Below are 19,308 nucleotides of genomic sequence, written 5' to 3'. Positions count from 1 at the left end.
TGAAATCCTTCTTTATTTATTTATTTTTTTTTACACAAGGGACAGCTTCAACTCCATTTAAGACCAAATCCACATGTGGCTGCCCATGGAGATTTCATACCTTCTGTTGCTCTGCTTGCTATGTGTTCCCTGCCGTGATCATCCAACACATTAAACCAGGAGCCTGCAACTCAGGTCAGTATAGGAAATATACAAAAAGATGAGAAGAAATCTGAGAATTGATGACTTTGACCGAGAAAGGCCACACTGCCAGGAAAAGTTTGGATTTGAACATTTCTTGTATGTCTTAAAGTTTGCTCTACAGAAAAAATAATAACATACTTATACTGTACGCCAACAATGACACACCACAGTTTCTGACAAAAACGCAACAAACAAACCAAAACAAAACAAAATACTTAAATTTTGGTGAAAAAATAGATGGTGTAGCCCCAAATGAGCTGGGCTAGTGAAGAGGTGTGAGTGAACAGTCAGTAGAAAAGCATCAGCAGCTGTTCAGCAGGGTGTGGAGATCCTACATTTGACTGACTTATTGAACAAGTTTCCTTTAGCCTGAGAGCATGTCTGCCTCCCACTGCCCACAACCAGGATGAGAATGTGTCCACCACCCAAATTGCACTCATCACTTCGAATTCCTTTCCAATTCTTCCAAACTTAAACTATATGTTTCTATCTCTCTGCTTTCACTCTTGTCCACAGTTTGCATCTGACTGTTGCTCTGAAACCATCTTAAATATTCATAACCAGGGAGAAGAAGAAACTCAAGAAAGGAGAAACAAGTCACACACTCAGGAGATAATATAAACCAGAATCATACCTTGTGCAGAAAAGGCTTAGCAGACCATTCTTGTTTGCAAACCAAATTGCTTTGTAAAACAAACTTTGCAAATCCAAAACACTTCACTTCAACTTTACTAACTTTTTCCCCCCGGAACTTTATGGTTATAGACCAACACACATAATTTTGTTGGGAACAAATTAACAATGTGTTAAAATACAAAATGGCTGCCGTAAATTATGAGGAAACGGGGCCAAAACATACTCGGGTCCAGCCACTCTTTAATGAAACTTTCCTGTTTATTTTTTATGCTAAAAAGAACAAAACAATCAAATACTTAGACTGCTGGTCAAAGAAGCTTTGGTTTTCAACCTCATTGAGTCTGAGAAAAGGAAAACACACTTTTCAGCTTGAAAACACTGACAACATTCCTACAGTGTATAAAAGAATAAGGGTAGAATAGTCTCCCACAGCAGCCATATAATGGTGGATTAATGCCACTGCACCCAAATACAGCCTGGACAGGTGCAGTTCCATGACAATCCATGACATACTAAATGTGATAAGTAGTGTCATGTTTTTCTGGATGAAGTATATTTTTTGGTATAAATGTTGTACTCCTGCATCGTTATTTATTAATCTGAAGCAATGAGAGTACAGCTCACTTGGTTTTCTTTCCTTTCTCTTGAAATACCAGAGGTCAGGAGTACAAAAGAACACTTGTGTTGTTTATCACACTGTTGAATCTCCTGCTGTATTCCAGCTGTGGGCTTATTTTGATGCCAGTGTGAGAACACATGCAGGAGATAGATGGATGAAGGTCGGGCTGCTCAATTCTTTAAGAAAAGTTCAGCATGTTTTAAAGACAAGCGGTTGCTCGTTGTCTCAAATCTTTTCTCATGAGAAGAAAGAGAAAAATTCTTTTCTCGAGTCTTTTTATTTTCTAAAAAGTTCTATATTGTAGCTCAGAAAACTCCCCTTTTATGTGATTGTCTCTTTGATTCATACACCATTTTGGTAGTATACTGAGAAATGAAAATGTTATTGCTTAAAGATTAATGAAAACATTTCACAGTAATCTACAAACATTTATAATGGATGAATAAGTTACCAAGAATACAGAACTTAACTACCAGTTCTGAATTACACTGCAAATGCAGCCATTTTAGTCCTTTGCTCTTCAGCGGGGAATGTGTCTCAGTAATGTGTTTGCTATTGCTTATAAGTAATCCTTATCTTATCCAAAGGTCTCATCTTTTAGACAGATTGCCCTATCTTTATAGAAAGATAATAACACAGGATAATTCATGACTTTACATTTAGAGATGATTATGGTAAGAAAAGTGAGGCACAAAACTAGAAAGTGCAGCTTCGTGATTGGGTAGTTTGACCTGTAGATAACTGAAGTTTGGGGTCAAGAAAATAATAAAACTTCCAAATTTTTATCTGCAGTATGTTGAAACTGCACCGACCCAACAGGAAACCAAGTAAAACACAATTAATCATCTGAATGCTTAAGTGTAAATCATCCTTTCAGTGTATCTACAACCTTCAGTGGTGGTCTGGTACATCCCCTGCTACCTCACGTAAGCATTTTTCTGATACTGCACCATGAATCACCCTCTTCCCATTCACAACACTTGGGTTCTTGTTCTCTTGTTGGAAGTCCAACAGCTGTTAAGTGTCTCTTTCTTCAGACTATTTTTGAAGCATTAGTTTGTAGTCTTTGTACTCTTGAGCAGCAGGTTTACCACAATGCCACAATGTCAATCTTTTCTGTTATAAAACAATACCAGGCACTTGCTCCGGGTTTCATCATACCTTACGTCACAGAAATTGCTTGTTAAATCCAGCCGGTTCCTCACTTTTTGTCTGAATACCTCTGGCAGCTCAAAAGATTCATCCGTATTTACAACCACAAGTGCAAAAACGTTTGCAAATCATTTGCAAATCATTTAATTATTTTTATTTATATTTTACACAGCATCCCAACTGTTTTGGAATTAGGGTTGAGTTTTGTGTGACAAATCAAGTTTCTTATTTCAGAGAAAAAATGTCCACATCCAGTTGAATCAATAACATTTCAGACAAATGAACCTATTCAGATTCAAGGATCCTCAACAGAAATTATTCAATCAACTGTATGATGATTGGCTGATAGTTTACAGCTAATCGCAATAAAGACTCACTGATCAATTATGAAAACATTTTCAGAATACACTTGGATGTACTTTCATACGTGGCTGAATATGAATAGTAGGTGCCTGTCCATTTTGAATTACAATTAATAGCTCATGTTTAAATGGGCATGTTCATTTCAAGTCCCCCTGTTGGTCTACTGTGCTGTGAAAGAAAGAAATCAGACCTGTGTGACACTCACCAGCGAGCATATGGAACTGAACCAATTTCAGGTGCATTCGGTCTGGTGCTGCTCACTGTATCTGTGCAGGTTTTCAAGGCCAAGTAGGACCATTACTCATGTCCAAACATCACAGCCCACTTCCCTGCTAAGACAGCTGCTCAATCAGACTGTGCCAAATTATTCTGTTGAAATATAACCTCATAAACCCTGAACACACACAAACACAGTCACAAAATATTTAATGGTGTTACTGGTTTTGAAGGGAAGGCTCCCATTTGTCTTAATACATTGGTTATATGCAATATGTACATTAAAGGAGTTGGATCTGATCCCTTTTCTTACTGTGTAGCTGCCTTACAGACAGAGGGTTTCATGGCTGGATAGAGACGGAGAATCAATACAGTGATATTATCTCTTTTAAAGCAAATATGACATGTGAGTATTTTTTATAGAACAAACTAGGGGTTTTCAAGCCTATATTGTTTGAATCTAGAGAATTTTTTTGATTTAATGGTTGTGCACTTTACCAGCAAAATGAGAAAACTAGCTTTGGTCAAAGCTGAAGTGCATTTACCGTTTGGGTAAATACTGTAAAATCCAATAAATTTTATCGCCATGCTGTTGTTCCTAAAAAAAGTTACTTTAAACATTCATACTTTCAGTTACAGTTATGAAACCTACTGTACGTTGGAGGCTATATGAAGTTTAGAGGAGCCACAATGAATAACAAAATAATGTAAAGACAAATGTTCAACACGGGTCTAAAAGATCCCTGTGGTGCCCTGCAGAAAATCAGGGTACTACAGTCTTGCTGCTTCTGTAAGCTAATTAAAATGCTTTTTTACCATGTTGCTTAGCTTTCTATTAATTTCCATCGTAAAGATATGACAGCAACATAGAAGAAGCCATCGGGCATTGAATTGTTGTCTCTCATCGTCTCCAATACTACGAGTGTCACAGGCATTACATGGAAATTAGGACAGGCATTGAACGCTCCTTAAAATCCACACCAACAGAAATGAGTCACACACTGTTTGGAGCTGCTGTCTTCAAACACCTCTTTTACAAGGGGTCTCATATGAAAAAGAAAAATAGATCCAAATATATGCTACAAGATCTGATTCCTCAGACAGTTATGTATGTTTCTTCACAGTAAGTCAAAAGAAAACAAAGACAATATGGAGTCTCTTATTTATGACTGCATCCTGAGCCATAAAGCTGCCCATTGATGCATCCACCTGCTCATTCAAGTCGGAGCAGCTAGAGTAGTATTTCATCATTACAACTCTGTGATACAGAGGCTGGTGTCATGAAGATGCAGCAATTAAAACCCACTGTGACACAGTTGTTACATGTCAAAGCATACCAATTTCAATCTGCTCTGTAAACAAATCATTACAATTGATCTGTGAGAACAGTGGCTCAGATGAATGTTTGTGTTTGCATAATAAAAATAAGAGTGAGGATCAGCTAAAGGACAAAAGCAGAGTCATCTGTTTATTTTTTGCTTTCTAACAGCTTACATCTTTAATTCCATTATTATGCTTTTTGGGAGGACAGTTGTCTTGTTCAAGCATCTTAAATCTGTGATCATTTAGTTTTTGAGACATACATTTGTATATATCTATATATAAAAAACTTGACATTTACAAGGTCCAAACATCTGATTAAATACAACAACTTTTGAGCAGATCAGTTGTTTTTTTTGAAGAACAGATGCAAAGGCCAGATTGTTTAAAACAGTTTTTAGAAGGGGAGATTGTTGAGTAAAGGATGAACAAATCAAAACATCCAGACTGCCTCTGTGGGCCACAAAAAACTATGCAAATGGAGAACAAAACAGGGTATATGGAGGTCAGAACTGTCATTCAGTCTCAACCCACATGTGGCTGTGTTATCAGAAGCAAAGACAGAGCCCTCAGTAGGAAATCAGGCTGCAAAGAGAGTACAAAGGTAGAGCTGTGATAGAGTGTCTGCCCAGAGTTGAAGCTCTTATCTGGAATCCAGCAAAGTGTTCACTTCAGTACTGTGTCCAAAATCAAAGTATTGGTGTCCGTTCACTTGGAGGAAGGTGCTATATTGTTGGAAGAAATGATTCTACACTCCTCAGCGTAAAAAAACAAAGGCCAAAGAAAGAAGATACAAACTCACTTTGTTCAGACCTCTGTAATATGCATTAGTGACCTAACCAGTGTCACTATATTTACATCACAGCCTGACGTTTTCTTTCCATTTTTGTCTGTTAAGTTATCTATGCAACTATTGAACATACCAGACACTCAGTCAAGCTTTAACCAGGCTCTTTTTAGCTCTGTGCAGTTGTTTACCGATATCAATAGATGCCATGCTCCTCTGACAGGAGTCAGATAGGTGGAGCAAAAAAACTAGAGGACATAACATGTTTCTTTATTATGTCTGTGCTCATGAAACTGAATAGTCCTTTGCTTGTTTTTGAGGATTTATTGTCATGTTGTCTCAATAATGGTACAACAAGGACATGGTTGCTGTTTTAAATATAGCCGTACAAGAGACAGCACATTCCCATTTGAAGGATCATACCATGAAACATGTCACCAAGTAGATATGTTGGGCCAAAGGTGAAACAGGAGGCAGTCATGTGCCATGGGTCACAACACTGACAAACTTTTGTTTACATCTTAAAATAAGCTAAACACTTCTCACGCCATCTGACTACAAATGTGATGGTACAGCATGGGATTGTTTCCTTCAAAACAGTCTTTAAGGGTCCCTGCCTTGGATCAATGGCCGCAGGGAACAACAACAAAAAAAAAAAGAAACTACCCTCGACTACCACTGATATGAATAAAATGAAGAGCCCATGCTGTGTTAAACTTTCTTTGACATTGTAATCTTTCAATAATTTGGCTCACTGAATTTCACTGACTCTGTATTGCCTTGTCATTTACGTTGTGGTGACTATGTCTGCATGTCAAAGTCTATCAACTTTCTTTTGGTCTGGCTGTCTACTTTGGCTGGCAGCTTGAATTGAATGAGTACTTTATGCATACAGATGGATGATCATGTCCGTTTGGATTATTTCTTCAATTTATACACAAAACTGAAAAGCATCAGATTTTTATTTTGCCTTACATACATTTAAAGGATCAAATTGTACTTCTTTTCTTAAACAAAGTTTGGGATGAAGTTTTTAGAGCCACAAAACATAACTGAGCAAACAGCAAAGGCCATAAGGATTAGGCTGAAATGGGTTTTGGTACATATTTATGTATGAGCTAGTAAGATATGACCAAGCATGCCCCTCATTTAAGGGTGGATAGTTCTTGAATGGTTCACTCTAGTACCTTAGAATACCTTATCAGAGATTTATTTTACCTACATTTCATGAGCTGGAAATGTATAGATCTTATTCACAAGTTAAGACTGGATAAAAGAAAGAAATCCTGGATGCAGACACATTTGAAAAATGCATTACTTTAAGTTGGAGCACCTTAGGCAAAAATTTCCATCCATATATATTCCTTAAAAAATCTCATTCCCAGCTGGTCACATACAGGTCAAGAGCGTCTCATGTCAGTCTTCAACTCCCGTGGTGCAAGTTTTAGTTCATTTATGACTTACACAGAACTGATCCACAGCAGTTATTGCCACTATTGTTGGAGAGTGATAGACATCCAAGTACCAAGTGTGCTACTTGTGACTGATTGCGGTATTCAAACTATTTTGGCTTTTGGTCTTGATTTACCTCTTTTTTCCTGCAAACTCAATTTCCTGCTTTTTTTTAAAAACTTCTAAGCAAGTCTGAATGTGAATTCTTTGTTGTTTTTAGTTGGGGAAACACTTCTTAAATTGATAAATTATTTGCCAAAACTTCTCTTTTCTTCTGAAAAAGTCAAACATGCGCTTTTTACTTCCAGTCATGAAACAAAGTTCTACCGATTTACTTATTTAGTTGTAAAATTGTACATTAGGAGTTTTTTGTAAGCAATTTGTAACTTCTCACTTTTTCAAACTTGAAATTTTTAAATGAGAAAAGAATTGGTGAAAAATTGCTGAAAAACAACATTGTGTTCGTTCAGTTCAATTAAATTAAGTAATGTGCACTTCACTTAACTTTACATAGTGCCCCAAAGTTGCTCATCATCATTAATGTTATAGACCATTTGTAGTGAGTTTGAATAAGAAATATTTACATAAATAATTCATCTTTATCCAGACTTCTAAGAGATATATTTTGTACATACAGAGCACAGTGATGACAGAAAAAAAAGACAGAATGGCACCTTCATCTCATCCTCATGCAAGTTTTTCTAAACATATTCAGGATAATTATCTCTTTAGGTCAGTTACAACATGGACGACTGCACAAAGCTTTTTGTAGTCGCCCGGACCAACAGCCGTGCGAATGTAATTTACACAAGGAAGAGTTGAGGCCACGAACCGGCTACTCCAGTCACAGGTCTGTTCCTCAGGGCAGAACTCCAGATTGGGATTTGCTGTTGAGCTGAGCAGCCATTTTTCTGGGGCTAAGGTAATAAAAACTCTGAGGTACAACCTACCCAGTGAAAAATACCTTCAAGGCAAATGTACAATTGCTGGAGATGTTGGCGGTATAATGTAGAGTCAGAGAACAGAATAAAAAGTTTGGAGCAGTTTTCATTTAACTGCATGAGTACAGTACCATTCACACGAGTCTTGGTTTCAAAGATTTCTTTCATTTTTAAACAGGCACGTGAAGAAGAACTGAGCTCGAAGTCAAGTTCAGAATGTGACCATGAATGAAAACAAGCATGGCTCGTGTTACGTTAGGGAAGGGTTATTTACGGGAGACTTTCCCTGGAGTGATCACCACAGCTGGAATCTGAGCTCTCGCTTAAAAGTTTCCCTACAAGACATTATGAGAAGTTAATTTCATAATTCCCATCTAATATATAAAAACGCTTTCATGTGTTTTATCAACTGCTTGATTGAAATAAACAATGTCAATGAATCACACTGAAAGAAACAACATAACAGACATTGCTGTCATTCTTTCTTTTTTAATTCAAATTTTTTTTTAACAAGCCACAATAGTCTTTAGGAGACGGGAGAAGTGTTGGGTGGCAAGGTTACGTGCAGCACTTTCAACTGTTGAATACTTGTTCAAGGCAACATATGACAGCTGTTCACTCATAAGTTAGGTTGAGTTAATAACGACACTTATACTTTTGTCACTTCCTGGTTGGGTTTCAGCAATGACATAATTGGTTAGGATTAGAAATCAAAACTTCTTGGTTAGGGTTTGAAAAACGCAATCATGATTTAGGCCACAATGCATTTTCAATACATTCCACAACATGACTGATACCCTCATGGAAGCCATCTTACATTTCACATGCAGTTGCTGACAAGACTATGAGAGGTCGTATTCTCTTTCTAGGTGCTTTGGTCAGTAAAGCCATGAATGAGACCAAACGCTGCAGAAAACATTGAGTATAGTTTTTTCCTGGTCATTTGGCTCAAGCACTGTGAAAAACAGGTTGGTGCTGGACCAGATATTCATAGAGGAAAGCCAAGGACAGGGAAAGTTTGGACTGTCCTCTCCCTTCTTGAGGATCTCTGATATTTGTGCGACTGCTTGTTGTTCAGACATTTGATTTGTGGAGGTTAAAATATAAATGCTACAAGGTTCAGTAAGGCTGAGTAAGGTGCAGTTTCTGTATTTACAGCAACATGATCAATGTGCACCTCCAGAAATGAAACCTACATGTTTGGTTTCCCTCAATTTATTGGAAAGGGGCTCATGTCTGACAAGGGTGTGATGGTCATGTTAACATTGTGAGCAGTGCTGTCCTTCATGAAAACCTTGTGGGTGACAGTGGTATGTAGTAGGCAAGGCACTCTCTGGCCTCACATGTCATAACTCATGTCAAGAGACCAGCAACAGCAGTTTTTTTAGATGTCCCTCTTTGCAATCACCTCTAAAACTATATACCCCATCTCCACTTTCCTCATCCTCACATGCTTGAAACATAACTGAGCTAGTCTCGAAGAGCTCTGCAGCCATGAGAAATAAAAGCAAAAAGCAAAAAACGAACAAACAAAAAATACAAAAACAATACTTGACAGCAATACAGAAGTGAACGGTTGCATCAGTACTGAAGTACGCAATTTTTATTTTTATTCCTTTATCTCCATTGCAGTGATGAAAATAAGCACATAACCAAACTTTCAAATGACAGGCATAAAAACAGGTGAAAACCTATTATTCTATCAGATTGAAGCACTTTTGAGGTGTTTTGGTTATTCGCAAGAAGAGATAAATAAAATACGTCTTAAATTCTTTAGTTTAAGTGAAAGGGCAACAAGGACAGCATATGAATTTAAAAACTAAACAGTTAATCTGATGTTTTCATGGTCAAAGTCTGTTTGTGAAGTGTTATATTGGGCTACTGCCAAAGTGTATTTAATTTATAGTGACGTTGATAGGTTCTTAAAGTGAACATACACTGATCTATAAACTAAGAAGCTGTACCCAGGAGATGTATTTTGTGGTGGGGAAGACAAAGTCATAGTTTATCAGTGATGCACGTGAACAAACTCTAATGAACTGTCACAGATGGGAGTAACAACAAAGTGTTGATTATTTATTTTGTTATCGAGAATTTATTAACATCACCACAGTAATTTATCTAATGAAATTTGTATGCCAATTTGGTTGCAAACAACAAAAGAAGCTTAGTTGTAACCAACTCAAAGCACAGCTCCTGCTCCTCTGCAATGAATGGAGCCAGCTGAGGGGGTTCTGGTATCTGCTGACGTCTTCTTGGTGAGGTGTTCAGGGTGTGTTTACCAAGATCCCTGGGCAAAATTTATATGTGTCTCTCAGCACTATAATAAACATATGGTGTTCTTGTAGAAAACTGATAGGTAATTAAAAGGGAGTAATGCAGCTTGATCATTTAGAAAGTTGCATCTGTGGTCACTCAAAAAGAGATAGAGTAGATCTGTACAATATCAGTTATATCATACCTGGAGAGGGACAGATTCTACAGTTTATTTAGTATATTGCAGTATGCTGCCATTGAGAAACAGATGTTTCATCTAATCGTTTCAGAATGTGCTTGCTGTTTTCCAAATACATCCTTTCAAAGGAATCCCAGATGGTTGATTGTACCAAACCCTCATCAGGTAGAATTTACTTGGATTTGTTTAATACCTATGTGGCCATTCAGCTTCAAGAACTTAATTATGAACAGAACATTTTTTAGAGAAAGATGGCATAAAATGTATTTTTAAGAAATAAAGCATAAAGTCTTTTGTGGCTTCACAAGTAAAAAGTAAATCAGTCTGATTAACTACATCAAGTAACTGGTTGGCCCTTGTTCTGGTTGACAACAGGTAAAAACAGAAAATCAGAACAAAAAGGCATGAAGGTGATGGAAGAATATGTGAAAAGGAGGTGAGCTTGAGAGTTAATCAGCCAGTTCAACAGGAAACCTTTCAACAAAATCGAAAAACAGTGACTCCTGCGGAAATACAGGTATAAGAATTATGTGATTAAAGGTGAATGGAAATGATCCATTAGTTGAACGTCAGAGAATAAAATGCTTCATCAGTGTGGTCATCTTAACTTTAAAGCTGTACAAAAAAAACATTGCAGCTGCAGCTTACTTTAGTAACTAAAGGGCAACTACAACAACCCTCTTTTTTTCTTATTTTAAATTGTTCTCTGCCTTCATTAATCTATCTGAACAGATGGAGAAAAATTACAGAACAGGATATTAATATAATTTTTACATAATGCCCAGCAGCACCAACTTCAAGTGAAATGCTCAGGATACAATTTGAATTTGCAGTAATGATGTTTGCATTAAATGACAAACAAGGAGATTACGATACCATCTCCATCCACATTGGCTTTGGGAAACTACAGTTCTGGATACCATCTCCATCCACATTGGATTTGGGAAACTACAGTTCTGGATTTCTAAGGTGAGCAGGAGTTTATTTCAAAAGATTCTATGAACCTGGAATATGACAGAGTAGTCAAAAACTGGTCTTTTCATTGTCCTTGTTCAAAGAGGTCACAAGGTTGAATAAAGATGGCAAATTCATAAGGACTTAGGAAAAGTAAACAAGAATCTAACCGCACTCACACCTGTGATGCATGTCTGCTGCAGTACAATTACAGATGTCCAAAAAGTGTTCCAAACAAAAAAAAAAGCACACTAAGTACTTTGGCCAACGTGTTCCAATCATGTTGTAACACAGAAGCTTCACCATGGAATTAGTATAAAAAGGATATATTATAAAATATTTGATAATCAGTGTTAGTTGTTCAAAAATAGAGAAAAAGACGAAAGTGAAAGATGTTGCAAATGCATTCACATTAATCACTGTTATTATAGAAGTATAAAAACACAAACGCTTTACTTGTTGTTGCCGCAAGGAATATGGGACATAATTATCTCATTCTCATTCATAGAGGATGTGTTCCAGAGTGTAATGATGGCAGCAGTGGAGTTTCTTTTATTAGCATTTCAGACTTTCAGCAGCTCTGCGGTGGCTACAACTTCAATACTTCTTGGTCATTTCACTCACTTTCTTAAGCAAAAAAGGCCAGTCGACCATACCACCAGTCTCTCCCTGAATGTTTCCTTTTTCCTCCTCCTGTTCTTTGCAAAAACTCACAGCAAGTTCATCTCAAGGTTTCAAAAGTCCTTTAAATATTTCCACACCCAAAACAAAACAAACCCTGGGCAAGTGATCCAACCAAGACCAAAAGTTGTTTTTCTCAGAACAAATTCAGTGTTTGGTCTGGACTGTGTTCCAAAGGTCTTTTCACAACATTAACTTTAGTCCAAATCAAAAAAATTAAAAAGTCTGGACCATAGACTCCAGAAAGTCTTTGGAGTCCAGAACAACCATAACAGGTGTGAAAACACCCTTCATGGAGACAGAGGAACATTTACAACCATTTGGTGTCATTTATGTTTTATTTCCTGGAAAAGCTGCCTGGTGTAAATTTGTGGAAAAAAAAGAGAAGAAAAACCGAATGAGATAAAAGATAATAAATGCCCTTTCAATAATGCGTTTGATACGTCTCTGCAAGTTAATCGGTGCCAGTAACTCCAGTCTATCCTTTTTATTAGCCTACCCCAGCTTACATAAAACTGTTTGGCAGGCAGTTCAGAGGACATAAAGGTCATAAAGATAAACAGTAAAGAAAAAAATCGTGCTGAAATAACTAAAATCTAATTATTAGTCATCCACGGGCTCTACACAGTCCTCATCCACAATTTCCAAGCTGGGTTTTTAGTCAAGGTCTCAGTTTGGCATCAACCAGCGTTTATTTGCCAGATTTAGTTCATCATATACCGTCACTCCCCCGATTCTAATTAAGGCTAATTACAAATGAGGCAGTCATCACAATTAAAGATGCTGTTCCTTTAAATCTTCACCCTTTTAAAATGTTTTGGAGAGGAGGGAAATATTGAGACAAGGGAGGTGAAGTAATAACCAAAACTACATGCATGCGCGCGCGCAAGCCGACACTCCCCTTGAACACAGGCACCACCTCACTGTCAGACTGACCAGCGCCGTCCAGCCGCCTGAAGCAGACCGCCGCTGTGTGGATGTGTGTAGCCCTCTGGACTTGGTGGGAGGGGGAGAAGTTTCCCTAAAGACAAGCCTGGATCACTGAGAGAGACGATGCCCTCCTCATTTAGACGATTCTCACTATCTGCTCCGTGGATTTGCTGATTCCCTTAATTATTTTTGGCAAGTTATTCAGCAGGATTGGGAAGGAATTTTGAGTCAGAGGATGCTCCCACAGGTCATTAGGATTCTTCATGTCTTGTCCTTTTGCTTTTTCCAAGGAGGCTTTATCAGGTAAGTCCCCCGAACATTCATTATCCTGCTTGTGTGAGTTATTATTTTCTTTTGTCGGCTGCTTTACAGAAACTTTTCCACCGTTAGAGTTGACACATCGGTTATTCTATCGACTTTTTGATTTTTTTTATTATACATAAATCAGTCTGTTGATGTCACTCTAAAGATGAACATCTATTGCGCGCGAAACGTTTTAAGTGAAAATGCGAGATGACCATACTCCAACTAATCACACAAAGCATGCCAATATCTAAGACGGTGATGAAAAAATTGTAGTATTTCACAAAATAGCTAAATCTTACGAACACGGGTGAAATGTCTTTAAAAAACGTAGTTATGCGCAGAGAGATGTCATCCAATTTTTACAAAAAAAAAAGAAAATAAATAATACATTTTATCACATTATGCAAACGCAAAAAGGCAGGCATACTATAGTGTCCTGAGAGAACCTCTCCTGGTTGCAAACTGGGCTACCTGTGGAGTTCTGTAAAATGCAGCTGTAAGACTCCGTGTATAATTAAAGCTCATTTGAAGAAAAGAAAAAAAAATCTGTTCACAAAAGAAGTTTATACAGACCATCAGAACACGTAAGAAATAGGGCTCTGCCAATGTCGTGTATTTCAAGCATTGATTTAAAATTGTGAGGAAAAAACGGTAAGCACCAGTAAGTGTGTGTTCAGTGTGTCTGGTAACAGAGAAAGCAGCCCCTTCTCTGTCTCAGTTTTCATTCTTACTTTGAATTTTTCCAAAAAAACCCTCCCCATTACTCACTTAATCTCTCATTCCTTCACTCAGACCATCTAATAGCAACATGCTCCTCTCCTTCACTTATTTCCATTCTACTGGACCTCCTTCTCCCCACCCTCCCCCTTCTCCCCCTCTTGGTGGCAAAAAACTTTTATTTGCACTGAACACTTTCCTTATTTCATGCCTTGCCACCCTCAGGTGTGAGCGGAAGGGAATTAAGATCTGCATAATCCTGGAGCGGAACGGAGCTGTGACTCCGTGAACCCAGGGGCGAGGAGAGCAGCTTTTAGCCTGGAGAGGCAGTCGACTGACAGCCCCTCCACTGAGAAATTATATGCTCTCCTACTAGCCTTCCTGCTCACTACGTAGGGAGGCAAGAAGGAAAATAAAGCGATTGAAGGAGGGGGGCAGGTGTTAAAGAAAGGCAGAATCAGTGCAAACATTAGGGGAATTATAGAGGGAATCAAGCAACCTTGGATGTATGCAAACAAGAAATTGAGATGTTGATGCATTTTTAGCTGAAGGCAACAGGGAGATTATTAGAATTAAGGATAGGACTTGTAGATGGTGAGAAATGCTTCTGATTTTGAAGAGGAGATGAAATGGAGAGAGGTGAATGTGAGAGACAAACTGTTGTAGGAGATGCAAAATAATATGTAAAGGAGTGATAAAACTGGATGGATAAAATGTAAGTGTTAGAGGGTTGTCAAAAGGAGTAAATGGGAAACGGGGAAAGGATATAACAAATAATACAGATCATATCTAAGTCAAAGTGTGATGGATAAGAGGATTGTGTGCGTGTGCTTGTGTGTGTGTGTGTGTGTGTGTGTGTGTGTGAGAAAAGAGACGGCACTGAGTCTTTGCTCTTCAATTTCAGCTTGAATATCAGCTCAAAAGAAAAGCCTGAACCTGTCTGGTTTCCTGGACCTATTCTGCCTCTCAGTTCATTTGCTTGCAGAATATCTGACTATTTCTGTAAAAGATCCCTCCAGGAGAAAAAAGGAAAGAAACTTAATTTGCAAAATTTAGCAAAGTTGTAATGTTGATGTATGCATTGATGTTCAGTCACTGCAGTGTGCACAGATATAGGCTAAACTAAGGAAAATGTTCTTTTTTCCTTGGCCACTATTGCTTATAGTGGTTTAAATTTGGTATCTGATCGGTTTTTTACATGAAGTGACAAAGATGCCTGTATCTGGTTTATTCTGACTTTTTAATTAGCTTTTTTCAGCTCATTGATTTATTACTGTACAAGGCTCAACTGAGATTTCTCAGTGCTTGTGGAAGTACAATACATTGATTTTTGCATGGGCATGGATTAAGAAGTACTGTACTCTAAAGTTTGTGAACTATTTGGAAGTTTCAAGTATTTCTGCATTAATGTAACCTAAACAAGATTTCCACACGTCCTTAAAAGTAAGCAAAGAAATTAGACTACAAGTTATACCCTATTGAAGAAAATGAACCAGGAAAGAGGATGACAGTTTTATTTAAAGAGGTATCTTGTAGTAAAATGTTTTCTACAAACACTTCTTTACCAAGCATTTATGGGAATGTATCATGTTAAGCACAAAGCAGATATCCAACGACTTTGGAGAGAAAGCTATATTAATGCTCATTAGGCTGGAAAAGGTTAAAAAAAAAACAGATTATGCACAGGTGAAGACTCTTATCTGCACAAGTAGTCTACCAACAAAAGAAGAAGTTATAATTTCTAAGCAACTGGAAGCGCCTCTCATATTGGCTAATATTAATGCTCATGAGTCTGACATTGAATACCACAGAACAACAATGGTATGCAGGACAGGACAGAAAAAGGAAGCCCCTGCCCTAAAAAAAGAACATTTCTGCCTGTGTGAAGTTTGTAGTTTGTTACAGCTCATAGAGAAACCAGAAACTTTGATTGAAGTGTTATACCAAATTGATGATGAGTTATGGTTGAAGAGAGAAAAACACTTCATTCCAGCAAAAGGACCTTACCCCACCTGTGAAACGTGGGTAGTATCATGGTTCAGGCCCATTTTGCTTAATTTCTACCAATTTAGACAACACCTTCAGCTAAAAGGCCTACATGGGAACTTTTGTGTTCTTGTTTATGGCAGAGATCATATGCTGACTCCAGGGGACAGATGCATAAATGATGCGCGCATAGAGAAACTGTGTACGCCTCTTCTTCTATACAATCTGGTATTTATAAACGATGAATGCGTGAAGACAATGTGCACAGCTCAAGCATTACTCTAACCATGCAATCGCAAATTTTATTGTAATGTACCCCAGATATAAAGTGGAAAGCAGAGCCTTCAAAATTTACTAAAGAACAGAACAGACAATTTCATGGAGATGTGACAGCGACTTTCACATTATTATCAATATTATCTCTTTATTTACAGTAACTGTGAAGCTGTGTGTCTTTTATTATGATGGTGAAAGACCTCTTAGTGGGGACAAATATTCAGAGATTAGCCTCTTTCACAGATTGATTGCACTTTATAGGCAATTAAAAAGGCATCCTCATTAACCTGCTGCAGTTCCTCCTCGTATTTCATACATACATACATACCTAACAGTGGAGACTCTGCCCAACATCACTGTGTCCCTAAACACATCATACTGGCATTGCAGGATCAGCTGAGTGACAACAACACCATTGGTTTGAGTGCCGAGCTCCATGATGCCAGCTTGATGTGTATAAGCACACATGAAGCGGCCAGTTTTGCCTGAGTTACAACCTCTTTTCAGCTGATACGCTCAGAGGCGTATCAGCTGATCAATTTCAGCCCCCCCCCACCTCATTCCGCCTTTGTACTTTCACCCATGACATGATGTGCAACGAAGGCGCATCAGTCCTGGCTTCAAAAAGCATATGTGAAAGAGGCTATTAATGTGATTTTCAAGCACAAGACCATCTCAACAGCTTCTGTTTAAGAAATCAGCATACCACGATCCATCTGTATATCTGTGTCTGATTCTTGATCATATCCAAGCAAGGCTGTATATTGTATAGACTTTACATGCATCCAGATAGAACAGGAGCTACTGGTTCTCCACCACAATTGGCCACTGGGCTTATAATTTTACCTTTTCTTTTTTTCTCCTGTGTTGGATCATTTGCTCTGAAGAGAGCTGATTGCTTGATCCGTTTTAATTCAGCTGTATTTTTTCTGTTCACAATTACAGAACTGATAGGACAGAATAAAATTTGTTATTAACACTGAAACAGCATTTCTTTTTTTTTTACTGTTGATTTCATTATCACGCCTGTTTAGTTTTGGTGCAAACAAGGTCTTGATAAGTAAAAGACAAACTAGGAAAGTGGCTGCTTCCTTTCATGGCTAAAATGGGAGTAGAAATCAGGTTCATGCAGGTGCATAAAGTTTCATGATGATTGTGATTTACAAAAGAGAACAATACATACACATGGCCGGTGAAAATATTGCATATGCACATTTCTGCCTTGGTGCAAACACAGTTTTGTGCATCTGGCCCCTGGTGCATGGAGTGGACAAGAGAGCCTGTATTATTGAGAGCATAACTTGTGTTGTCCATCTGTCCCTCCAGTTGGTATATGAGCTTTCTGTTAACTTCGTTATAAGCTCTAACCCTCAGGCAGTTGATTTGGAGGGCCCTGATGCAACTGTTTTAAGAACTGAATTGTTCGAACATCAATTTAAATGTTAATATTCCTTGAGGCTGTGGGGTTTGTGCAGTAGCTTCATTTATTGTCATAGATAATTGTGTTGTGTTTAATGTGCAATATGTGTTTGGTGTACAACAGAGACGTGTGTAATACTGAGAGTGTGCAGTACATTGGTATTGTTTTTTTTTCTGTGTAGCTTTTTTATATGCCATTTGTCTTTTACTGGTTCTGTGGAGGTGGCTTGATGAACATTACGCCAGAGCCCAAGATAAATTTCCCCACTGGGACAACAAATGATATCACATGGTACAAATCAATATTTTAGAATGGTCAAGTCAAAGTCCTGACCTTAATCTCATGAAAATGTCGTGGAAAGACCTGAAGTCAAGTGTATGTGAGGAAACCCAACAAGATCCCAGCAGTGAAGGTGTTCTCTACAGAGGAATCCATCAAGCTAATAATTCAGGGCGAATCAACAATTACATCAAGTTTCAGTCAGTGACAAAAATATGGGACCACCAGATACCGACAGCAAAGGTTCAGATACTTCCTCAGTAAACAAATGATCAAGTATGTTTTTTATATGTAATTTATTATGCTGGGTTATCTTTGTTTTCTGGAGTTGCTGCTTTTGGTTATATTCATGCAAAGTAGGAAAAAAAAAGTAAATCTTTTAACAGTAATAAAAACACCCTACATTTTTCAGCTAAGACCAAATGGAACCAGCTAATTCCTGCTCTTCCCAATGTTTTCTTCTCAAGAGTTTCTGCAGTGTACTTTCCTACATGTCCCCCCCTCTGGAGAGACGCTCCCCTGCGTCCTCCTCCTCACATATTCAGCTGTGAGAACAGATCTCTAGTAGAAAATCTCCTGCTATGAAGTGTTGTGTGCACAGCAACTGAACAAAAATGTCTGGTCCCAGTTGTCCACACATTCTCCTGAAAATCTCTGGTGTCCATATTTAGAAAAAAGCATATTTGAAGCACCTTTGAGATGGCAGCCAAGTCAGTTGCAGAGCCAAATTAAAACATCTATGTAAGGTAAAGCCGTGCTGTAGACACAGATGCTGTATTACGGTCTTATTCTGCCATGCCCATATGCTATTTAGAAAGCAAACCCTCTATAACAATATAGATTCCAGTCTCTGTAAATATACTACATACATTAAGAAATGTACTCTGAATGTGCTGCAATGACACTGCAAGAACAAACCCAAATTATCCAGAGTGGCTTAACTCTGGATACTCTACACAGTAGGAAAAAAAATGAAGATATATATAAATGTAATCGTGGCCACAATCCATATTTGTTATTTTAATTTCAGCATTCTTGTACTGCTTATATAGTGTCACTGTAACAATATACTAGAACACTTTCATTTTTAATCACTAAAATCAATTATTTTTATGTAATGAAAAGGGAAAACACTGGGTGTGAAAACAACCCAGTCTCACAGCAAAATGTGAAAAAGTCGAGATAAAAACTTGAACGATGAACGATCTCCCTGTAGGCCAAAAAAAGGGTGATTTTAATGCACAAAATTATGAATTCTTAATTTCTAAACCTAACCAAACTATTATTTTAAACAGAAGCAACTGAAAACAAAAAACAAGTTTTAAAGTAAAGTGAATTTATCGTGTCAGAGGAAACACAAGCTTTGGTCTCTGACATGACATTCATATATGCAGCTCTATAACTAAACCACTTTGATTTCCAGATGCACACTTTTTCCACCATATGATACTGTTCGCACCCCTTACCTAACAGTCTGATGAAATGCCTTCAGACTGTGCTTCTTTATGTGTCCACATGCAGGTCAAAACCAAAAAAAAAAAACAAAGAAAAAGGAATTAATCTCAGAGCATGAATCAAATGATTAAAGTTTGTGACAGTTTCATGAACTTCTATGCATCTGAATTTGTGGAAAAA

General features: G+C 37.8%; 2 protein-coding genes across 2 annotated transcripts in view; one reads left to right on the top strand and one right to left on the bottom strand.

Moving 5' to 3' along the window:
- Positions 1-19,308, bottom strand: part of LOC140317856 (magnesium transporter NIPA2) — a 221,549-nt gene that overhangs the window by 103,526 nt on the left and 98,715 nt on the right. The window lies entirely within an intron of this gene.
- glra4a (glycine receptor, alpha 4a) overlaps positions 12,684-19,308 on the top strand; it is a 52,745-nt gene continuing 46,120 nt past the window's right edge. The window contains exon 1 of the mRNA XM_072395386.1: positions 12,684-12,992. Within this exon, the coding sequence (XP_072251487.1) occupies positions 12,925-12,992 (68 nt within the window). The 5' untranslated portion in view covers positions 12,684-12,924. The remainder of the gene's footprint in view (positions 12,993-19,308) is intronic.

The sequence above is a fragment of the Leuresthes tenuis genome, unplaced genomic scaffold (assembly GCF_036924035.1).
Source record: "Leuresthes tenuis unplaced genomic scaffold, fLeuTen1.0.hap1 SCAF_11, whole genome shotgun sequence".
Taxonomy (NCBI): Eukaryota; Metazoa; Chordata; class Actinopteri; order Atheriniformes; family Atherinopsidae; genus Leuresthes; species Leuresthes tenuis.
This window is presented reverse-complemented; position numbering and strand designations above follow the sequence as displayed.